General features: G+C 45.5%; 1 protein-coding gene across 1 annotated transcript in view; it reads left to right on the forward strand.

Annotated features, from left to right (window-relative positions):
• Chd7 (chromodomain helicase DNA binding protein 7) overlaps positions 1 to 20683 on the forward strand; it is a 184350-nt gene extending 163667 nt beyond the window's left edge. Inside the window, 16 exon segments of the mRNA XM_036178057.1 lie at positions 123 to 282; positions 3525 to 3614; positions 4033 to 4136; positions 5450 to 5579; positions 5861 to 5933; positions 6084 to 6141; positions 6767 to 6995; positions 7249 to 7457; positions 7562 to 8230; positions 9348 to 9508; positions 10956 to 11183; positions 11554 to 11997; positions 15667 to 15888; positions 17188 to 17328; positions 17468 to 17572; positions 19047 to 20683. Coding sequence (XP_036033950.1) covers positions 123 to 282; positions 3525 to 3614; positions 4033 to 4136; positions 5450 to 5579; positions 5861 to 5933; positions 6084 to 6141; positions 6767 to 6995; positions 7249 to 7457; positions 7562 to 8230; positions 9348 to 9508; positions 10956 to 11183; positions 11554 to 11997; positions 15667 to 15888; positions 17188 to 17328; positions 17468 to 17572; positions 19047 to 19961 — 3938 coding nt within the window. The 3' untranslated portion in view covers positions 19962 to 20683.
• The last annotated feature ends 2182 nt before the right edge of the window (positions 20684 to 22865 follow it).

The following is a 22865-nucleotide window of genomic DNA, read 5'->3' on the forward strand; positions in this document are numbered from 1 at the left end:
CTGCCATTGGTAAAGCGTGGCAGTGCAGACTCTGGTTTCCCATCTGCCCCTTAGAGTACCCTCCCCTGACACTGTACTGTCCAATGCCAAGGCACCCATGACTGTGACCCTGGTACTTCTAGGTCTGTCGGCCCCTGTGCCGAGGGGCCGGAAAGGGAAGAAGGTGAAGGCCCAGAGCACGCAGCCGGTAGTGCAGGATGCTGACTGGCTGGGAAGCTGCAACCCAGACGCCCTGTTCCAGGAGGACAGCTACAAGAAGCACCTGAAGCACCACTGCAACAAGTAGGTACTAGGCAGAGGCAGGCAAGTGTGCCGAGACATTTGTAAGTGAGCCGTGTGTTGCGTCGTGGTACCCTGCGCTCATCACCACCGTCTAAGCCAGACCCTAGCATGACTCCCAACAGGCACTCTGAACCTCTAAAGCAAGAGCTCCTTTCCCTGCCTTCAGCAGCCATTGTCCTATTCACTTGCCATTCTAGTCTGCTTTGAGGGTGGTAGGCACAGAGTGTTTGTCCCCGATATCTGGCAACTTCATTTGTTGTGCTCAAGATTCATGCATGTTGTGGGTCGTATCAGGATTGTTCTGACAGATGAATACTATTCCATTATGTGTGTGTCCCATTTTGCTCATCCTTTCATCCATGGATGGACATTTGGGTTGCTTCCACATTTACCTGTCCTAAGCAGTGTTGCCGTGCGATTGCAGGTGACTAGTTTGGGGCTCATGTGTAGACAGACAGTTAGGGTTCATTTATGTGACTCCATCCATAAGTGACTGCTTCCATTGGGAGCCCTGGGGATCTACCTAATGCTTGTGCTTTAGTTATGTCTCTCTTACTATGTAGACCCAGATGGCTCAAACTCACGGAGCTCCTCCTGCCTCAGCCCCCTGAGTAGCTACGACTGCAGGCCTCCACATCTCTTCTTGGCAGCTGTTCTGTTTTGTCCCCACCTAACAAAGATGCAGGTCCCCAGTCAGAGCGACTCACCTAAGAACTCTCCATTAAGAGCACAGTGGGACTTGGTGACCTGCTTCTGTAGTCCCTTGCCCACCTGACTACAGAGTCTGCCTCTTCACCTAGGGATCTGGAAAGGCTCCCAATGGTCTTTCAAACCCTTTGGTCTCTCTGAAACTTGTTACTGTTGTAGCCTGCTGTTTCTTGCTAAAACTGCAGCCCAATCATTATAACTCTCCAAAAGTGTCTGTCTTTGTAGTCTACTGTGACTTTAGGTTAGTTGCCTTCTGAGTTCTGGGTTCAACAGAGGAAGTTAAATGGTTGAATGTGAGAACAATGGCCGCTTTTCCCAGTGAGGCTGTGGTGATTGTTGATTCTGCTGTCAGTAGCAAGCTTCCATCGGGAGCCTTCCCCAGTTAGTACGTGTGATGAAATTGGGGTTCTTTGTATCTTTCATTTAGTCTCAGAAGAACACTGTTGATATCTTCTAGCTGTTCTCTGGAACAGAGAATTGTCCCCTGGTCCTTTGTCTATAGACTGTGCCTGGAGATTAAGTCTTGTCAGAATGAGGACGTATTGGCAGTATGTAGAAAATAAGACCCAGTCAGAGGGAAAATAACTGGCCGATGCTCTTCGAAGACTTAAATGCTGTGAGAGCAGACCAGCCAAAGAGACTGAGGGGCTGGTAATGAAGGACTGTGTGCAGTTCTGGGCCTTGGGCTACGCTCGCTAACAGGATGTGGAAGAAAATGTGGACAGAGGCTAGGGGCTTGTTAGCCTCCTTGTCCGTCCATCACAGAGTAAACTCCTTGAGATTGGGATCTGGGTCCTGGCCATCCTTTTCTTCCTGACTTTCCCTCTAGAGAAAAAAGGAGATGTGTACAGCAGTTCATAGAATGTTCCACACTACTAAACCCCACAAGGGAAGTCTGTGTTTTCTACTAAAAGGAAGAGAAAGTGTTAGGCTGCCTATCTGCAAGTCAAGTGAGGAGTCCATCAACAGGTACAGAGGATTTCTGATGGAACTACCCTTTCTGAGCATCCGGTGGAAGACGACACTGGCCTGCAGATTCTTTAACCAGAAGGAAGGCACTGCTGACTACGCCATCAGTTTTCCTTATTGGTTCAGTATGGGAAAGTCAGTATTTGAGCTTACATGTTAACATGAGATGAAAAATAAAAGGCATTCCCCAAAGCAACTGCTCATCCTGGCATTCGTGTGGGTATTTGCAGCCTTGCAGCCCATCCAAAACCCATGGTGGCCATGAGTGGACTCCCGGGGTAGGTGGTTCATGGCGTGTCTACTGACACCTGGTCAGGAGTAGTCTGTTTTAGTAACACTGCCCCCTCCCTGCTTGTCATTTTGGTGTTTTAGAGACAGGTCACTACATCTTGGGAGACCTAGCTCCAAGTGCTTGAGCTCAAGGTGTCTCTGTGACCTTGGATCTCTCACTCATCCTCTGTTGCCAACAGTGTTTACATCTGTGGTGTGGAAATGGGAACTTGCTCCACTTCATCACAGGGTTATTAGGAAGATCAAATGAGCCAGTGTATATAAATGAGAAACGTTGGTACAGGATGCTATGCAAATAGGTAACAGGCTTGTTCAGCCAGGGAAAGAACACTGGAGGATCAGCCTTCACCAAGAGGGTCATCTGCAGGTGTCAGTACCAAATGCACAGGTAGGCTGTCTAGTTGAGGACTGAGTTTGGAGTAGAGAGAGATGACCTATGAGGTATACCAGGAGAGTGCTATTTTTTAAAAAAAAAAAAAAAAAAAAATCACATTTTAGTCATGGAAACACAAGCAAGACAGAAAATCTGGTGCCCTGACAATGTCAAGAGTTTTTAATTCTGATTTATTAAAAATGAGTATCAATGAGTTAGATACATTTTAATCTGGTAGTGTTTATTATTTTTAAACCACAGCTTAGGTCCCTGGATAATATAAATTAAAAGTAATAGGAATGTTTAATAGTCCGTGAGTAGGGTGAGGACCCACCTCCTGCCCACCCCCATCACCATCTTCCCTTCTCGGAAGCAAAGTTGTATAATCTGAAAAACCTGACATTCCATATTGAGGGTTTATTGTAAGGTAGTAAAACCAGATTTTATATCTCGTTTATTCCTACAACTTCTGATGTGCTTCCAAAAATGGTATTAAGGCAGCAGCTGAGGAAATTTTATGAGATAATGAAGCAGAACAGTTACTGAAAGCCATCTGCTCAGTTGTTTACAAACTTGCTTCAATACTTCAGAGGCAGTGGTAGGGTACGTGTCTAAACTTCACAAGCTGCACTAGGTAGGACTAAATGAAGTACGTCTGGGCCGGGCCGAGCTCGCTCCCTCTCTGTGCAGCGTGAGCGGTTGCCAGGCAGGCCTGTTGGAAGCCAGCAGCAAGCACCACACAGAGGTGATTATGTGCCACCATCTGTCACGCTTCAAGCCTACCATACAGCATGGCTAATCAGCCTTGGCAGGATGATGGATGAACAGCAGCAGCTGCCAAAAGACACTGTTGGCCAACAGCACTGGAGTTAGGAACTTTTCCCCCTCTCTTCCTCTCCAGGGTCCTGCTGCGTGTCCGCATGCTGTACTACCTACGACAAGAAGTGATAGGCGACCAAGCAGATAAGATCCTCGAGGGTGCTGACTCAAGGTTGGTGCGAGTGCACGTTTGTGCTAGCCCTCCACGAGCTAACCCGGGTGGGTGGGAAACCCCATGGGTCGTGCCTAGACCCCTCACGGCCTCGGTAGCTCACCTCTTTTTGTGTCTTTAGTGCAACTGTTTGTCCTCTGGGCTTGGGGATGTGGTGAGAGCATGGGCAGGCCGTTTGGGTGTGCTTGCACTTAAGAGGGTGAGAAATAATGGCCGCCAATCTGAGGTGGGACACCGCATGATGAGGCTCCTTCTGGCTACTGACCACTGTCCTTTTGTTTCATCTCTGCCAGTTCTTCCCCACAGTGTAAGATGTTTATTGGGAAAGAGAGCACATATGAGTGTGTGTTGACCACATGGGACTAGGAGTCATTTCAAGTACTCGTTTTTAAAAAGTGCTTAAATGGCTGTCTTTCAGTGAGGCGGACGTGTGGATCCCTGAGCCTTTCCATGCTGAAGTTCCTGCAGATTGGTGGGATAGGGAAGCAGATAAATCCCTCTTAATTGGAGTGTTCAAACATGGTAAGGGATGTTTCTGTTTGAATGCATCTTAACTGCGTGGCTTCATCTTTATTTAGAACTCTGCATACTCTTTTCCAAAGTCATAATACTAATGAGGCTCATTCCAAAGGACTCTTGGCGTGTACCATTTTTCTGTACTAAAAATCTAATATGAACTGTAAATATCAGATGCTGTTTTTGAATGTTTGTTGAGTATTTGAGAAGAAAACATTTCTTTCTTGGCTGTAAACAGAAACCATATTTGTTTTAGTAATAGCCAAGTTGTACCATTGCGTTCCCGAAACTTTGCTTCCAGAACGGCTTCCCTCACTAACTCTGCCAGCCAGTGTCAGAGTGGACGGTGGGCTTAACCTCTGCTATTAATCTGTACAAGTGCCTCCTGGGCTTTGTTCCAAGCAATATTTCACAAATGTCAGTGCTGAGGACTCACTGCTCCCCCGAGTGGGATGCAGCCTTGTTAACTTTGAAAGGCTGGGGATGCCGAACTGGCATGATATATACAGTGAGCGGTTCCTGATTATAATCCCAATTCTCCGGAGGTCGTGGAGGTATTCTCAGCAGCCCAGCCTGACTAAAGGGGAGAATGATGGCTTATAAAACCTTTCATGATTACGGTTTGGCTTGCGGCTCTACAGCAGTTAGGAGCGGTGTGTTGTAGTACACATCCTAATTGAATTGTGCTGTTCTGCCTATGTACTCCAGCCGTGTTCTGTGAGCTCGGCCTCAAAATCATTTTCCCGCAGTGCACTGTTGGGATCTGCCATTTTCCATCTAGTCAACTTGGGCAGTCAAAAAGCAAATTGCAGTTTGAAAACCATAGAGGGAACAGTGTCATCTTACTGACATGCATCATCCTAAACCTAATAAGACAGGTTCGCTGGCCTTACGTATGTGGGGATTTTTCAGCCAGCCATGTGAGCTCCTGCAGGACCAAGCGTACTCATGGGGGATGGAAGTGGACTTGGAGAACCCCTGCAGAGGTCATAAAGAAATGTTATGAAGCCTTTTAAGTGTCAAGCAAAATTAGATGTGGGGGAAAAATAGGGTCAGAAATCTTCCGGCATCCTGCAGTTGCCCTGAACCCTTTTCTGTTTGTATCTGTGGTCACTCTAAAGCTTCTCAGTAAGTTGGCTCACAGAAGCTTCCCTAGAATGCGCACTCTCCAGAGTGCTCCGTGCCATGGTCTGCTCGGCTACCAGACATGATGATCTATGTTTTTGCTGGCTTGTTGTGGCAGGGCTATGATTTCTGACAGTGACGGGGGTCTTCCTTTGTTTCTGTGTGTCCTCTGTGGGCCGATGGGCATGGTCCAGGCTATGAGAAGTACAATTCCATGCGAGCTGACCCTGCACTGTGCTTTCTGGAACGAGTTGGCATGCCCGACGCCAAGGCCATCGCTGCCGAGCAAAGAGGGACAGACATGCTGGCAGATGGTGGTGACGGGTAAGAAGGACATTCTGAAATTTTAATAAACTTGATGTCAGAGTTATATCTATTGGCAAGGTTTAGGCTTCACTGTGCACTGTTACGTCTGGTTTGAACTTGATACTTTACCAGTAGATCCTGTCTGTATAGCATAATAACTGCTTTAAACAAAATAATAGATAGAAGACTTAAGTCTTAAAAGTAGTTACTGGGTTGATTGATACTTTTCCCTCTCACCTCCTTACTCATTGATGTGATTGAAACAATGTTTTGTGTTTTTTTTTTTTCATTTTTCACAGTGGAGAATTTGATAGAGAAGATGAAGATCCAGAATATAAACCAACCAGAGTGCCATTCAAAGATGAAATAGATGTAAGACCTTGAGTGTATTTATGGTGCCAGTAACATATTATGTGCCCATATAAGACTTGCTAAACTTTATAGATAATGGCCTTTGATTGAAAGAGAAAATAAAATCAAACCCCAATTGAAAATAGCTCTGTTTCTTGCATTGCTTTCAAGGAATTTGCCAATTCTCCCCCAGAGGACAAGGAAGAATCCATGGAAATGCACAGCACAGGTGAGGCTTCAGGGCAGGTGCCGAGCAGGGAAAAGTTGCCAGGCAGTCGGAGCAGCAGGATCCTATGTCATGACATGATGACTGTATCCTACAGGGTATTCTTCCACGTGGACCCTTCCCTTGGGAATGATTTTGATCCTTACTTATGGTTCATTACATTAAATTTCTTCGATAGAACTTTTTGGTTAAGATAATTAACCAGCTTATAGTCATTGTTAGTGGAAAATTTAAAGTCCTTAAAACATTTTTATTGAGAGGAGGGCATTTGTTTTAATCTGAAATATTTGTGTGGACTATTGGCCCTCTATGCAGTATACAGTGATTAGACAATAACTACGTGCTTGTTATGTTCAAGATTACCATTGCAAGTACATTTGTAGGAGAGACTGGTTTTCTTTGTGTAAGACTGATAAACTTTACCCCTCCCTCGAAGGAGTTAAAAGTAAATAGTTTATAAGTTCTTTTCAGCTATTACTGCCTGTTTACATTTTAAAATCTGAGGGTGCCAGGATGGCGTCTCCCACCCCATCCTCAGAAGGCTGAGGAGCCATCTCTTTTTGTTGGAAAGTTGTCTGTGTTGTGAGAAGGCAGGACACGTTGCAGACTCCTTTTCCCACTTCCCCAGGCAAGCACAGCGAGAGCAATGCTGAGTTAGGTCAACTTTACTGGCCGAACACGTCAACCCTGACGACGCGTCTGCGCCGGCTCATTACTGCCTATCAGCGCAGCTATAAAAGGCAGCAAATGAGGCAAGAGGCCCTAATGAAGACGGACCGGCGCAGACGGAGACCTCGGGAGGAAGTGAGAGCGCTGGAGGCAGAAAGGGAGGCGATTATATCTGAGAAAAGGCAAAAGTGAGTTCTTCACCTTCCTCGCAACTCCTCGCCACCCCCAGCCCTGGTGCCTTCTCTTCTCTTCTCTACTTTAGGCCCACAGTAAGCAGTGATCACTCCTGACAGTGGCCACAGAGAAAGGCTTGGTGCCTGGAAGGTGTCTGCCCCTCAACCCTAAATAAGTCCTGGAAACATGCTCTGGGGGCAGAGAAGAGACAGTGTCTTGTATGCCCACCTCCTCGAGCGTGGTGTGAGCCAGGTCTCCTTTCCACAGGTGGACTAGAAGAGAGGAAGCTGACTTTTACCGTGTGGTGTCCACCTTTGGGGTCATTTTTGACCCTGTGAAGCAGCAGTTTGACTGGAACCAATTCCGAGCCTTTGCCAGACTGGACAAAAAGTCTGATGAGAGTTTGGAGAAGTACTTCAGCTGCTTTGTGGCCATGTGCAGGCGGGTATGTCGAATGCCCGCCAAACCTGAGGATGGTAAGTACCTGGATGACTAGCTACACTGTGCACTAGGCAGTCAGGGCCCTGCAAGCAGGTTAGGGTGGGGCCTGCCCAAGTAACCAGCATCCTTCATGTTATAGAGCCACCTGACCTGGCCTCCCTCATTGAGCCCATCACCGAGGAACGAGCATCGAGGACCCTGTACCGCATTGAGCTGCTGCGCAAGATCCGAGAGCAAGTCCTCCACCACCCGCAGCTGAGTGACAGGCTGAAGCTCTGCCAACCCAGCCTAGACCTGCCTGAGTGGTGGGAATGTGGACGGCACGACAGGGACCTGTTGGTGGGCGCTGCTAAGCATGGGGTCAGCCGGACAGACTACCACATCCTCAATGACCCTGAGCTGTCCTTCCTAGATGCACATAAAAGCTTTGCTCAGAACCGCGGGGCCAGTACTGTCGCTTTGAATGCTCTGGCTGTGGGCTTCAGCCAGACTCCTCCAGCCATTTCCTCGGCTCATGCTCATGAAGAGAAGGCAATTGAGCAGGCCGAGGGCAAGGCAGAGGAATCTGAACCCTCACCGGCCAGAGAGAGGTCAGATGGGAAAGAGGAGGAAGAAGAAGCTGGTAGCATGGCCAAGGACAGCAAGCAGGACTGTGAGACTGAGGCCAGCTCTCTGAAGAGTGAACTCAAAGGGGTGGAAGGCAGTGCAGACCCTGGGTCCAAGTCTGTCTCGGAAAAAGGCTCGGAAGAGGATGATGAAGAAAAGCTAGAGGACGATGATAAGTCGGAAGAGTCGTCGCAGCCAGAAGGTAATGCCTGGCCCCTGCCACTGCCCTGATCCCACAGCAGCTTGCTTACAGTGGAGCACAGCCTTGTCATGAAATCTAGGCTCTCACTATAGCTCTGGCTGGCCTAAGACTTGCAGAGATCCACCTGCTTCTGCTTCCAGGGGACTGGGGTTAAAAGTGGGCGCCACCATGCCGGTGCTTCAAGCACTTTATTTTTTAAAAGTCATTGATGGCCAGGCATGGTGGCCTGCGCTTTTATTTCTAGCATGTGGAGATGGAGTCAGCTTGTTCTGCAAACTGAGCTCCAGAAGTACACAAGGAGACCCTGCTCGTCTGTAAAGGAATAGTTCCAATCACAGTTACATGTGTTTGTTCTTGCAGTGTATACCTATATACACGTTTCAAAGAGTGGTAAACCCGGAGTGGTTGTGCACACATCAGTTCACTTCCGGTTTACAGAGACAAGTTAACTTCACAGTCAAGTGTGCTAAGAATTCCGTGTAATGGTAAATTTGGACACATGAATGTGAGAGAAGAGAGTCACTCACTGAGCAAATACAAATTATTTTAAAAATAAATGATGATTGGTTGATATCGCATTTTCCATGTTAGAGGTTGTTATAACCAGCACAAAGTAGAAACAAGGCACCACTTTGGACGTTGGTTCTGTAGTGACCCTTCCTTATTAGGTGACACCTCAGCCTTGGCCTGGGTCACAGAACAGAAGCCCTTGGGTCAGACGCATGGTTAGCCTTCAGCACCTATAACATTGACTTGGTATAGTGGCACATGCTCATAATTTTAGCGCCTGGGAGTAGGGAAACAAGGAGGTTCACGAGTTCAAGCCCAGCCTCAACTCTATGGGGAGTCTGAGGACTTGAGCTACATGAGACTCTGTCTGTGTGACCACAAAGAAAAGATTTCCATGATTGTTTCATTGACATGCTAGGAGCACCATCTACATTAATGGAGTGCTTGTAAGCTTTAGACCACAGACTTGGAAAACACCCCATGTCTTTCTAGATGTATGGTAGGCACTCAATAAACTGGAGCTGGGTGGTACTCCTGTTTTCTGCACTGTCCTTTCTACACATGAGCTCCCGCGTCCCGCGTGAGCTGCACGTCACTCGTCTCTCAGCAGGGGCTGTCTCTAGAGGAAAGAACTTTGATGAGGAGAGCAATGCTTCCATGAGCACCGCTAGGGATGAAACCCGAGATGGATTCTACATGGAAGACGGGGACCCGTCGGTCGCGCAGCTCCTTCACGAACGCACCTTTGCCTTTTCGTTCTGGCCCAAGGTTGGCAGAGTTTTTCTGGTTTTTGTTTTTTGTTTTTTACTGTGATTGCTTTGTTGACTGAACAAAAGAGCAGGAAGAAAATCTTTGTAGCTTGATTTTTTTCAAGTAATTTGAGGTAAACATTATCGAGCATATGAAAATTGCAGAATTTTCCTTTTTTTTTTAAGGAATGACTGTGAAGAACCAAAATGAAGAAGCATTTAGAATGCTTTTGTAATAAGATAAAAAAAAAAAAAAAAAAAAAAGCTTGTGTGGCAGAATAAGAGTCACTTATCACTCTTCGCTCCTTAGGGCTCCTCAGTCTGTTGTGTTGTCTCATAGAAGCTGTGGGTTTTCAATAGATTTGACAAAATGAAAAGTGTGGAACTTTGAAACCATGTTCTTAACTTTTTAAAGATTAAGTAAAGCTTTTAGATTTGAAATAGTGTATTTGAAACCCTCTATGTTCTTAACTCCAGAGAAGGGGTGGTAGTGGACCCCTTCCCTTACGTTCATCATGAGTTCATCCCAGATGTAGTTCTATATAACTCAAGGCAAAGGAAAATTGATCTTTGGTTAGGAAGCATAATTCTTTAAAATGTTCTCTGTGGCATTTGGGCCTGTGTTTCTTAAGGCAGGAAGTAATCACCACATGTGCAATGATGGGGCTTTCTAGTTTAAAGCAGTACCGCACACCATGGGTTTGAGGCCATACATCCCAGCTAGTCTTCATGGGTGTTAATGTGGCTTAAGAAGGAGGTGGTATTTTTGTCTGAAGGGTATGCTGTTGAGATCTTTTTGCCAGTTCTCTGTGTCCTCTTGGTTCCTGGCTATACTAATTTCCCACATTGAGTCTAGAGAGGAGTTTCTCAGATCAGTCAAAGGTTTATAGTCACAGGCAGTATTAATCTGTGGAAACTTGGTCTAAGGAGCTGTAATTAGAAAATTTTAATGTGCACGCTTCAATGAAATTTGGAGCGATAATAGGTGGGAAATACAGATTGACATTCATTAGGTGTTCCTAGGTTGGTGCCCACTTCATAATGCTGAACTTTATTAATAGTGACGCTAATGATGTCCCCCTTCCTGGGACACACTGCACTCTGGCCTGTGGCTCTGAAGGGCCAGACCACTGAAATGCCAAGTGAGAGGCTCTATTGTCCCTCACTGAGGTTCTTGAGAGAGTTACAATTTGAGGTTGTTTTGAAGGTGCTGTTTACTTGATGTGCTCCCTGTTTAATGCCTCAGTGTGCATAGTTGAAAATAGTTCTTTTTCTTTCTTAGAGCAGTTAGAACACTTCGTCAGAACCAAACCACTTCGATGGGTTTTGTGGGTTTACTTCTTCTTTACTTCAGTCCCAATAATTGACTTAAGCATTCTGTGCTCTTCAGCATCTTGGTGGACATATTTATCCAGTAATTGTTAATAGGTCTTTGTTGGATATTTCCTGTGACTCTTCCCCTTCAGGACAGAGTAATGATAAACCGATTAGACAACATCTGTGAAGCTGTACTGAAAGGCAAATGGCCAGTAAATCGGCGCCAGATGTTTGATTTCCAGGGCCTCGCCCCTGGTTACACGGCATCCACCATAGACAGTCCCCTGCAGAAGAGAGGCAGTGCCGAGCTCTCCATGGTCAGCCAGGCCAGCATCAGCGGCAGTGAGGACATCACCACTTCTCCTCAGCTGTCCAAGGTAGGCCACAGCAGTTTGCCTGTGTGTTGGAAGGAAATGTCTGTGAATTTTAACTGATTGGGGAGCTTGTGCGCACTAGACTGGCTTGGTTTTGTGTATCTGTTTAACTGTGTTGCCATATTAGCCCCACATTCCTGGGCTCAAACAGCCCTTCTGTCCGGCCTCTTGAGGAGCCGAAGTCACAGGCACACATTACTGCACCCAGCTGCCTAGCCAGACTTCAAAATGGGATGACTGTTGTTTCCGTTGCTGTAACCACCAGTACAGAGTGTCCAGTTCTTGGGAGGTCTCAGATTTTTCCGATGTTAGCCCCTATAGCAGATAGAGGTTTGGCTCATTGCAACTCTATTCTGTTGGAATCTTCCAATAGGATGATGCCCTTAACCTGTCTGTCCCTCGCCAACGGCGGCGGCGAAGGAGAAAAGTTGAAATAGAGGCTGAAAGAGCTGCCAAGAGGCGAAATCTTATGGAGATGGTTGCCCAGCTTCGAGAGTCTCAGGTGGCCTCAGAGAATGGACAGGAAAAAGTTGTGGACTTATCAAAGGCCTCAAGAGAGGCCACAAGTTCTACCTCAAAATTTTCATCTCTTACTTCAAAGTTTATCTTGCCCAACGTGTCTGCACCAGTGTCTGATGCCTTTAAGACTCAGATGGAACTGCTACAAGCAGGCCTTTCGCGCACACCCACAAGGCATCTGCTCAACGGCTCCCTGATGGATGGAGAGCCCCCCATGAAGAGGAGGCGGGGCAGGAGGAAAAACGTGGAGGGCCTCGATCTGTTTGTCATGAGCCACAAACGGACAGCGTTCAGTGCAGTAAGTTGGGTGTTGACTCCCACTGTGTGTCGCCCTTTTGACAGCCAGCCCTGGGCTGCTTACCCCACTTCTCTCAGCAACATCACGTTGGAGCTGGCTTCTTCCACCAGAGAAACAGAATTACAATGGGTGGAGCTGTGGTTCTGAGCTAGAAAACTGTGTTGATCCTGGTGCGGATCATTCAGGCTAAGCCAAGGGCAGCAGGAGGACTTATTCTTCCCGAGGTTCTGACATATTGATTGCTCTAGAAAGATTAGTGCAAAGCAGAAACATATTTTTCTGAGCACACAATTGTTACCTCTGAGTTCTTGAGGAGGCGAAGGTTCTGCTCTTAGAAATTCTGATGTTGGGGCCAGCTGGCATCAGTTAGACTAGTGTAAACGCTTAGTGCCAGGCCTTGCATGTGTACTTATATGCCTAACTAGTGGCTTGGAGTGCTCTCTCATACCCTGTAACTAGTTGTTTTAGAAATTTGAGACACATCATTGCTAATCGGAGGACAAATCAGTAGATTTTTAATTAGAAGGATATAAAAGGTAGTATAATAAATTCTCTTCTCCAAACTTTCTCAACCACATCACCCCAAAATGCCATCTGACTCTGATGGCAAGGATTTTACCCTGAAGAACTCCATTACATGTGCTCCGTGAAGGGTTCAGGATTTCATATCCTGAGCTATTGATTTGAAACTCTAATCAATAAAGCCACATTGGGCTGGGCCACTATGAGCCTTTCCATGGGCAGTCGGGCAGTTTTGAAAAAGCTATGATTTGAAATTAAGAGCCACTGACTGGTTTTTTCTGACTTGGCTTTCTTCTTCCATCTCAATTATTATACCACCACCCCCTTCTGTAAAACAGTATCTCACTATATCCCTGGCTAGCCCCAACAGAGATCACCTGCTTCTGCTGCCCTAAGTGCTGGGATTAATGGCATGTGCCACAATGCCCAGCACTAGTTACTTGACCTAGAGAGGGGCTTACTAATTTAAAAGGAGGAAATGGCATGCTTGAAAAAGTTACAAAACAGCAGTCATTGAAAGTTTTAGCTGCAGTGGGGTGTAAATGGAAGGTCCATGTGAGTTAAGAGTTAACGTTAATGTCAACTCAAATCTAAAAGAACTCTTCTTTGTTGTGTTGTGTTGTGGGTTTGTTTTGGTTTTGGTTTTCGAGACAGGGTTTTCTCTGTAGCTTTGGAGGCTGTCCTGGAACTTGCTTTGTAGACCAGGCTGGCCTCGAACTCACAGAGATCCACCTGCCTCTGCTTCCCAAATGCTGGGATTACAGGCGTGTGCCACCACCACCCATCAGGAACTCTTAATCAGTGTTAGAAAATGTATTTTTAAAGACATTTTTAACTGTTAGATTCTGTAAGTTTGGGATTTTTCTCATTATGGAGGCTGGCTTGTATGTGAATAAAATACAAGGAAAAGGCTGAGTTGGCGTGGGTGTGGAGATCATCAGTGTACAGTGTACCAAACAGTTTCATCTCCACCTTCCAACTCCCACTGCTGTCCCAGCAGAGGCGGGTACCCCGTGGCATTTCCAGTGCTGGCTGTTTGCTATGTCAGCAAAGCACTGACGTGACATTCAGAGAAAAGTCAGCGGTGGTGTCAGGTAACAGAAAAGTATAGTTGTTTGTTTGTCTGTTTGTTTGGAGCTGAGGATCGAACCCAGGGCCTTGCGCTTGCTAGGCAAGCACTCTACCACTGAGCTAAATCCCCAACCCCTAGTTTTTTGTTTGTTTGGTTTTTGGGGTTTGGTTTTTCGAGACAGGATTTCTCTGTGTAGCTTTGAGCTTTTCCTGGATCTCACTCTGTAGCCCAGGTTGGCCTGGAACTCACAGAGATCCATTTGCCTCTGCCTCCTGAGTGCTGGGACTAAAGGCGTGCGCCACCACCACCCGGTGAAAGGTATGGTTTTGAGTGTCCCCCAATTAAAACATCCAAAGTGCTCCAAATTCTCAAACTTTTGGGCACCAACAGAACACACTAACTAGAAAATTCCACAGTTGATTTCACATGAAGCGTCACAGTCAAATCATAGCTGTAGTGCCAAAAACTGGCTCAGTGGTAAGGGTACTTACCACCCAAGTCTGGCAATGCCATTTTGATTGTGTAATAGGAGTGCATAAGAATGGAAGAAGAGAGGCAGTTCCTCAAAGCTGTCCTTTGACTTCCACATACATATCATACATGTGGACATCTGCACCTGCACACACACACACACACACACACACACACACACACACACACACACACACACCAATCATGCATGCACACATAGAATCCATGAAAAAGTCAAAAACATAGTTATATTGAAAATACTGCATGAAGCCAAGTGGTGGTGGTGGTGGTGGTGGTGCATGCTTTTAATTCCACAACTGAGGAGGCAGAGGCAGGTGGATCTCTGTGAGTTCCAGGCCAGCCTGCTAGTTCCAAGATAACCAAGGACAGCTAAGGCTACACAGAGAAACCCTGTCTCAAAACACCACCCCTCACCCCCAAATTGCATAAAAACTGCTTAGGCTATGTGGTAAAGATGTATATAAACAAAATGAATTCATGTTTAGACTTGAATCCCAGCCCCATTATATCTGATAGTGTATATACAAATATTCAAAAATACAAAATTCAATACATCCTGGTTTTAGGTATTTTGGCTAAGGGGACCAAACTTCAGTGATTTGTCATAGTTATGTATGTGTGCTGGGATCATGGCATGCTTACGGTGCTCCAAAGGAGTGCTTAGCGTGCAAGAAGGAGATTGGGGAACCCATAAAGGAATTTTCCTGAAGGTATTGTCTGTCATTAAGTTTTGGAGATCTTGTTGGAGCTGAAGTACCAGGGCAAGAGAGCTCTTCGCATGTCTGACACGGAGACGTGAAGATTTTGCTGGTGAATACAATGAGGAAGTTAGGAAGATGTGGACATGGTGATAAAGTAAGGTGCAGATTATGGAAAGAAAGCCCAGAGTGCCAAGTTGAAGAACATGGGGATGTCCTGCAGGCATTAGGGAGCCAGTTATTAAGTAAGCTAACTAAGGGAATGACTGAATGGCAGCTTTGACAGGCAGAGATTCCTGATTTTCGAAACCCCAGTATGGTTAGCAGCATGGAGAAAGAGTGTTAGGACCTGGAACAAGGAAAGTTGTAATAATACAGGAGAAAGGAGAGCCCTGGGGATGGGGATGATGTTTAAATGTTGAAAGGACAGTATTTAAGGACCAGCGGTAGAATGAGAGTTCATTTCTGCTGTTTCCATACCCGCCTAACACAAAATGGTGCTCTACCAATAAATTTGTACCACTCTCAGAGTGCCAATAAGTTGGTTACTTACAAACTGATGCTTGTTGGAGTGGTATCCAAGGATCCCTGGGAGCACACCTTTTACACCTCTAGCTCAGGCTGCCGCATAGCATGCTGGTGGAGTCCTAATGGCTTGCTTGGCCCTTTAGGCTTTGAATTTCCTACAGAAGTACTATTCCTACCTTGTGAGGAATTTAAAAAGTGTCATCTTGTAATTCAAAAGTCATCCTAAAACTGACATTGTTTCAGATAGCTTCTCCCTTTTTGATGGAAGATCGTTGGGCTGAGAGAGAATTTTCCTAGGGTAGAACATTCTCAGAATCTCATCATGCAACAATTCAGATCACTGTCCACTTCCTGCAGGAGGATGCTGAGGTGACCAAAGCTTTTGAAGAAGATATAGAGACCCCACCAATACGAAACATTCCTTCTCCTGGACAGCTGGACCCTGACACACGGATCCCTGTGATAAACCTTGAAGATGGGACAAGGCTGGTGGGAGAAGATGCTCCTAAAAACAAGGACTTGGTTGACTGGTTGAAGCTGCATCCTACTTACACTGTTGATATGCCCAGTTATGTACCAGTAAGTAATACAGAGTCTGGTTGGTTGGTTGATTGGTTGTTTGGTTGGTTGGTTGGTGTTTGGTTGGTTGATTGGTTGTTTGGTTGGTTGGTTGTTTTTTTTTTTTTGTTTGTTTGTTTGTTTGTTTTCCTTTTTTCTTTTTTCTTTTTTCTTCAAGACAGGGTTTTTCCGTGTAGCCCTGGTTGTCCTGGAACTCATTCTGTACACCAGGCTGGCCTCAAACTCGGAGACCTGACTGCCTCTGTGTCCCATTCTGAGATTGTGAAGCCTTGCTGGGCCTGACTAATTGCTTCTCATCTGAGGGGGTTTTTGACAGCTAGCTGCACCCTCTGTCTTTGGCTGGAATGTCTCCATGTTCACACGTGTCCCAGTTTTCTTCTGTGACTTGTACGTTGGAGAAGCTGGTTCAGTGTGTCCTACTGAAGGATGCCCTCACAGTTACTTGAAGATGTCTGTTACTCATTTTCCTCCTCCCTCTCCTCCCCAGCATGCTCTCCTCACATGGGCTGGGTGTCTAGGCTTGACGGCCATGAGTGCGTTTCCTTGGGCTTCAGACAAAGTGACCAACTCAGAGCTCTTGAGCTCTCGTCTCCAGAGATCTCTCATCTCCAGAGATCTCTCTTTAAGCCCTTACTCTTCTGTTTTATGCTGCACACCAGTCAGTCAGCAGCTCCAAGATGTGGTGGTTCTGTAGACCACCTGCTAGCTGCAGCCCCTTACTTCCTATGCTTTTGTGATTTTTTTTTTTTTTTCTCTTTTTGAGACAGGGTTTCTTTGTGTAGCCTTAATGGTTATGGTTTTTTGTTTGTTTTGTTTTGTTTTGTTTTTTAAACAAGTTCAGACAATCTCATTTCTTGCTACTCACAGTGCCCCACACCCATCACACCTCAAAGACAAAAATCTCATCCAGTTATTTAGGGTATCATTTCTGGGTTCATTTATGTCATTGGCTAGAAATGAGTAAAGGTACTACAGGAAGTCTCTTTTAAAATGGCATGATTTACATAAATATTTGAAGACATTTACCCTCCTCCTGTTTTGTTCTTGGTACCAAGGATTAAATTAAACTCAGGTACTCACAAAAATACTCATGCATTAAAAAAAAAAAAAAAAAGAATCTTAAAATTTTTTTAAAAGTAGGTTCTCAGTACCTGTTTGATGGGCCAGTCAGTGCTGGGAGATCCTTTCTCAGAAAAGACAGTTTCTGTTAAAACTCCACAATGCTTGAACCTCTTAGGCATTTATAGGAAGGGGCCAGTATTAAATATAGCCTTATTAAATAAACCTTTTCTTTTGCAGAAGAATGCAGATGTGCTGTTTTCCTCGTTCCAGAAACCGAAACAGAAACGACATAGATGTCGGAACCCTAATAAGTTGGATATAAACACTTTGACAGGAGAGGAAAGGGTCCCGGTTGTTAACAAAAGGAACGGGAAGAAGGTAAGTGCCAGGGAGGAGCTGGTGAGGATGAAGAATTGCATTTCTTCTGGAACCTGTGTGTGGGAAGAGGGGGATAAGGGTATAGGGAGGGAAGCCTCCCTCTGCAGTGTTCGGAAGTTCACTGTATTCATTTTCCCAGATGGGTGGAGCTATGGCCCCTCCAATGAAGGACCTGCCCAGGTGGTTGGAGGAGAACCCTGAGTTTGCAGTTGCTCCAGACTGGACCGATATAGTCAAGCAGTCTGTAAGTACTAGAGATACACACCAAACTGTTTATTGTCCTCTTGGCTATTAGTTATTCAGTTGAAACTTAATCTTAGCTTAAAAGAGTTGTCATAATGCATCATTTTCATACATTGTTTCATACAGAGTCAGGGCATCATATTTACTTACACACACACACACACACACACACACACACACACACACACACACACCACACACACAATTGGAAATGAACTGATTGGTCAGCTCTGATTTAAAAATACTGTGTGGACATACCCACTCCTGGCCTTGGGGCAGACTTGTTCCAGGTGAGCCTAGTTAGCATCATCTGGACGATGCAATGTATATTGGTTGGAGCAGTAAGATTATTAGCTGTGATTTCCAGTTTTAAAACAGACAGCAATTCTGCATAAAAGTCTATCAGTATTATTTCTTTTCAAGACAGATTAATAGCATGCTTATTGGGTTTGTTTGTTTAATAATACAATTAAAATTGACTCGTGATGGAGTGTTCTAGCCATTGTGTGGTAACGAACCGTTTTCTATGGATTGGTACCCACTTGATCTGGTAGGGTCCTTGTACTTCCAAGACCACCTCTGTACCCTGCCTAGTGCTGGCCTAGTCTCCCTTCCTGACGTCTTGTCTTTTGGAGCTGGATAAGGTGGAAGTAGAACTATGTTAGCTGAGACTGGCTTTTCCTGAGTATTTCCCAGTCACCCAGGCTGGAGTATGTATCCAGACCTGCTCTTTCCTGCTGCACAGCATGCTGTTGTATGCTTGGTCACCTCGTGTTGTTCCTTCATCCATGGAAAGACCTCTGGGATTTCCACATTTGTGAAACCATTAGTAAAACTGCTGTAAACATTTACATGCAGGTTTGAGTGTAACTTCTCATTTTTCTGGAGTACATACTAACATGCGAGTCTAACTTATTAAATTTCCCACATTGTTACACTTTTTGTCTTATTCTTATCTATAGTTGAAATATCCAGTACACACAGTGTATAGAATAGCTTGTGGTCTTGCATGCTCTTTCATGATAACTATTTTATCATATTTCTTCCATATAAACCCTTTTCAAATTGACAGATATTTATCTGGCAGTTAATTGACAAATGAGAAGTTGTTTGTACTTGAGGCATGTGATGCACACGTACACATCAGGTACTGATTACAGTCAATCAGCCGCTAGCTGGTGTGTTGATCCTTAAGTTAATTATGGATTCGGCTACCTGGGCATTTACTTCAGTGCTGGAGTAGCCTTAAATTTTTTTTTTCCTTTTTCCCTGCAACTCAGCAAAATTCAGAAAGCGAACATAGTGGTAAAAAACAGAACCTGTGCTTTCCCAAGTTCTTGCATTAAGCCTTTACAATGGAAACAGTTGCTCACACATTTAGAGTGTTGGTGTGAAGCTCATGGCCAGGGCCCTTGCTGACTGTAAGTACTCTTCGCTGGCCTTTACAGCTGTTGTCTGCCTTCCCTGCCCTCCAGGGTTTTGTTCCCGAGTCAATGTTTGACCGTCTTCTCACTGGACCCGTGGTGCGGGGTGAAGGAGCCAGCCGGAGAGGACGGAGGCCCAAGAGCGAGATGGCCCGAGCAGCCGCCGCGGCGGCTGCTGTCGCCTCGACTTCAGGGATCAACCCTCTGTTGGTGAACAGCCTGTTTGCTGGGATGGACCTGACAAGCCTTCAGAATCTCCAGAACCTCCAGTCCCTCCAGCTGGCAGGGCTCATGGGCTTCCCTCCAGGACTGGCCACAGCTGCCACTGCCGGAGGCGACGCAAAGAACCCTGCCACCGTGCTGCCCCTGATGCTGCCAGGAATGGCAGGCCTGCCCAACGTGTTCGGCCTGGGCGGGCTGCTCAACAACCCTCTCTCAGCTGCTACTGGAAACGCCACTACTGCTGCGCAAGGAGAGCCAGAGGACGGCACTTCAAAAGCGGAAGAGAAAGGGAACGGAAATGGAGAAGAGAATCGAGACTCTGAGAAAAGCACAGACGCCATGTCGGCTGCTGACTCTGCGAACGGATCTGTTGGTGCTGCTACTGCCCCGGCTGCGTTGCCCTCCAACCCGCTGGCCTTCAACCCTTTCCTCCTGTCCACCATGGCCCCTGGCCTCTTCTACCCATCCATGTTTCTACCTCCAGGACTGGGGGGATTGACACTGCCTGGCTTCCCAGCCCTGGCGGGACTCCAGAACGCCGTGGGTGCCGGCGAAGACAAGGCTGCTGACAAGGCTGAGGGAGGCCCCTGTAAAGACGGAGAGACCCTGGAAGGCAGCGATGCCGAGGACAACCTGGACAAGACTGCAGAGTCCTCCATCTTGGAAGATGAGGTTGCACAGGGAGAAGAGCTGGGCTCCCTCGGAGGCGGGGAAGAGGTGGAGAACAGCGGAAATGCCGAGTGACAGCAGCAGTTCCGCTCAAAGTGTTGAAAACTGTTGACAGGTGGTAGTCCTACTGTTTACACTCACAGTTAATGTTCATACCTAGTTTTATAAGCTGTTCTGTAACATAGTGTAGCAAAAGAAAAAAAAAGGAAAAAAAGTCCAAGTCATGTTATGCAGGTGTGTCCGAAGGTATCTTGGTCATTAAGTATTGTGCAGTGCATTATTTATTATCCCTAGGAAAGATGAAATTTGAGAGGTGATCATGTCTTTTTAAGGAAACTTACATAATGCTCTGCGTTTTTCTTTGGGTACCACTGGTATTATAATAAAGAGCAATTTGTAACAGAGCGGCGCTAGTGGAAGGAAGTGCTGCTCGAAGGAAGTATGAAGTTATATATTTAATTTTTTAATTTTAATTTTTTGCTGTGAAGGTCAAGATGAAATTTACCATACATATCATAACGTGCTCATTCGTTTCCCTCTCTGACTGTATGGGGGTTCCCACATCGCGCAGACACACACATCCATACACTCTGACAATCTCCACGTTAGTGTGAACGCCTCTACCCCGAGGTGCAGCAATAATAAGGCAGCTGTTGAATGTGAAAGGTCCCTTTGGAAAATTAGCCTACTGGGAGGGTTCTGCCAGACAACTGCAGTTCCATCGGCTTGTGGTCTTGTGATGCACTGGTATAAACAAAATAAATAGAAGATTAAATAAAAAGAGTGAGAAGTGAGAATCAGGTACCTTTTTTTTTTTTTTTTTTTTTTTTTTTTTTAAATTAAAGGACTTTGTTACTTCAGCCACAAAGCTAAAACAGCATTACCTCAGCTCTAAACTAGCCTTGAAGTTTACAGACAGGACTTTGTAAATGTTTTTCTTTGTTGTGATGTCCTTTTATTTTTTTCTCTGAAAACTGCTATCATGTAAGATAAAATGTAAATTGCTGCCAGCTGTAGTAATGATGCTTTTAATAAAAGTGACCCATGATATGCAGAGATGTAGTTATAGAATGCAGTGTGCAGGGGAACTGGTGTTCTTCGCTCTGGTTTTGTATCGGCAATAGTTGCAAGTACAGCATTCTGGCTTTCGTACAGTGGCTTGCTATATCCTCTTATGCTAGATTATCTGTTAGTGCCACACTAACTGTCTTCCAGACTAGATGGGGAGAAAAACCTTGAATTACCTTTCTGTAATTCCACACCAGATATCTCAGCAGACACACACACACACACACACACACACACACCTCTTACTGCTTCTCTGAAAGGGCATCTGAGAGTAAGAATCCTGAAAATGTGTGCAGCCTGTGATAATGTGGTTCACTGTAGACAAAGGGGGAGAAAAATGAGGCTTTAATAGGCGCACTATCTAGGTCATTTATCCTTGGATAATGGGAGAAAAACACAATGTCGTAGTGTCAGCAAGGGACACAAAGGCATTCTGGTGTCCTGCCGACCAGAGCTTGATACCAGAAGCTGGTGTGTGGAAAAACACATGTGGAACTAAAATGGACCCACTTAAGCATGTGAGTGTGTGCATGCACACACATTCACCCAGTCTCAAGGGCTACTAGTTTATTGAACCTTTTATTTTTAAAATAAAATTTAAATTATAAGACCTATTTTCTATGTCATTTGAGCAAACCCTGTTTCCCTCCATGTGAAAAAGAAGTGATGAGGATGGAATTGTGTGTCTCTTACCTTCCTTCCTTCACACACACAGACATACACACACATACATCAAACACACATACACACACACAACACACATACATACACACCACACATATACACACATGTACACAATACCACACATACACATACACACACATGTACACACATGCACACCACACATACACACACACACCACCAGTGCGAACACAGGTTATCCTCTCCATATGATGGGACAGCCTATCTAAATTCCTTTTGAACCGTGAGATTCCATCTTGTATAGCGCAAGATGAAAGTATGGTTCCATGACTGGAAGAGGAAGAACTTGAAACTACCATTATGGCTGATCCTTGAGGTTAAGCAGCCTGTGCTCAAGAAGGAAATGTCTTGGAATGCCTTCTGAAATGGATTCTTCGAACATGAAAATCAAACCAGACCTGCACAAAGCAGAAGGACTTAAATATTTAACCAAAAGGCTTTAGTAGGGAGAGCTGCTATAATAAAATGCATTATAAAAGGGTCTATTCCGAAAATTCCTTATTTACTGGAAAGTTTTTTCTTAGCTTCTGTAAATAGGGAAGTGAGCATGACTCTGCGCCCGTCAGCATCAAAGGCTGAGTGATGATCTTCAGAGCAGAGGTGTCCATTGCTTGGAGGCAGTAAGAACTCTGAACTTAGAAGTCAACATCCATTTTATATTACTAAAAGTCATTCATACTTCCACATTGGAAATACATATTTTTCTTCCAATGGAACAAATCTTGAGTCTATCTAAAAAATGTTCACAGTTCAGGCTAATGTTTTGGGTTGGTTGGTTGGTTGGTTGGTTGGTTTTTCAAGAGTGTTTCTCTGTGTAGCTTTGTGCCTTTCCTGGATCTCGTTCTGTAGACCAGGCTGGGCTCGAACTCACAGAAGTCCTCCTGCCTCTGCCTCCCGAGTGCTGGGATTAAAGGTGTGCGCCGCCACCGCCTTGCTCAGGCTAATACTAACTCGTGCTTCCTGCGGTGTAAATGAAACACCAAGGTCTCCAAGCTGTTGCCACGCAGCTTGGTGAGGAAAGCTGAGAAACGGCTAATGGAAGTAATTGGTGCACACTCAGTTCTGGAGGATGGTCTGGACTGAGCGAGCTCACCTTGCCCTCCTGAAGTACTGCATTCTTGGGTTGCAGAAAGAAAAATGGTAGAGGGGTGATGTAAAAGTTTTGGTGTTAACTATATTTTTATATTTTCCTCTTCACAACTGCGTGTT

This window comes from Onychomys torridus, chromosome 2 (genome assembly GCF_903995425.1).
Source record: "Onychomys torridus chromosome 2, mOncTor1.1, whole genome shotgun sequence".
Lineage (NCBI taxonomy): Eukaryota > Metazoa > Chordata > Mammalia > Rodentia > Cricetidae > Onychomys > Onychomys torridus.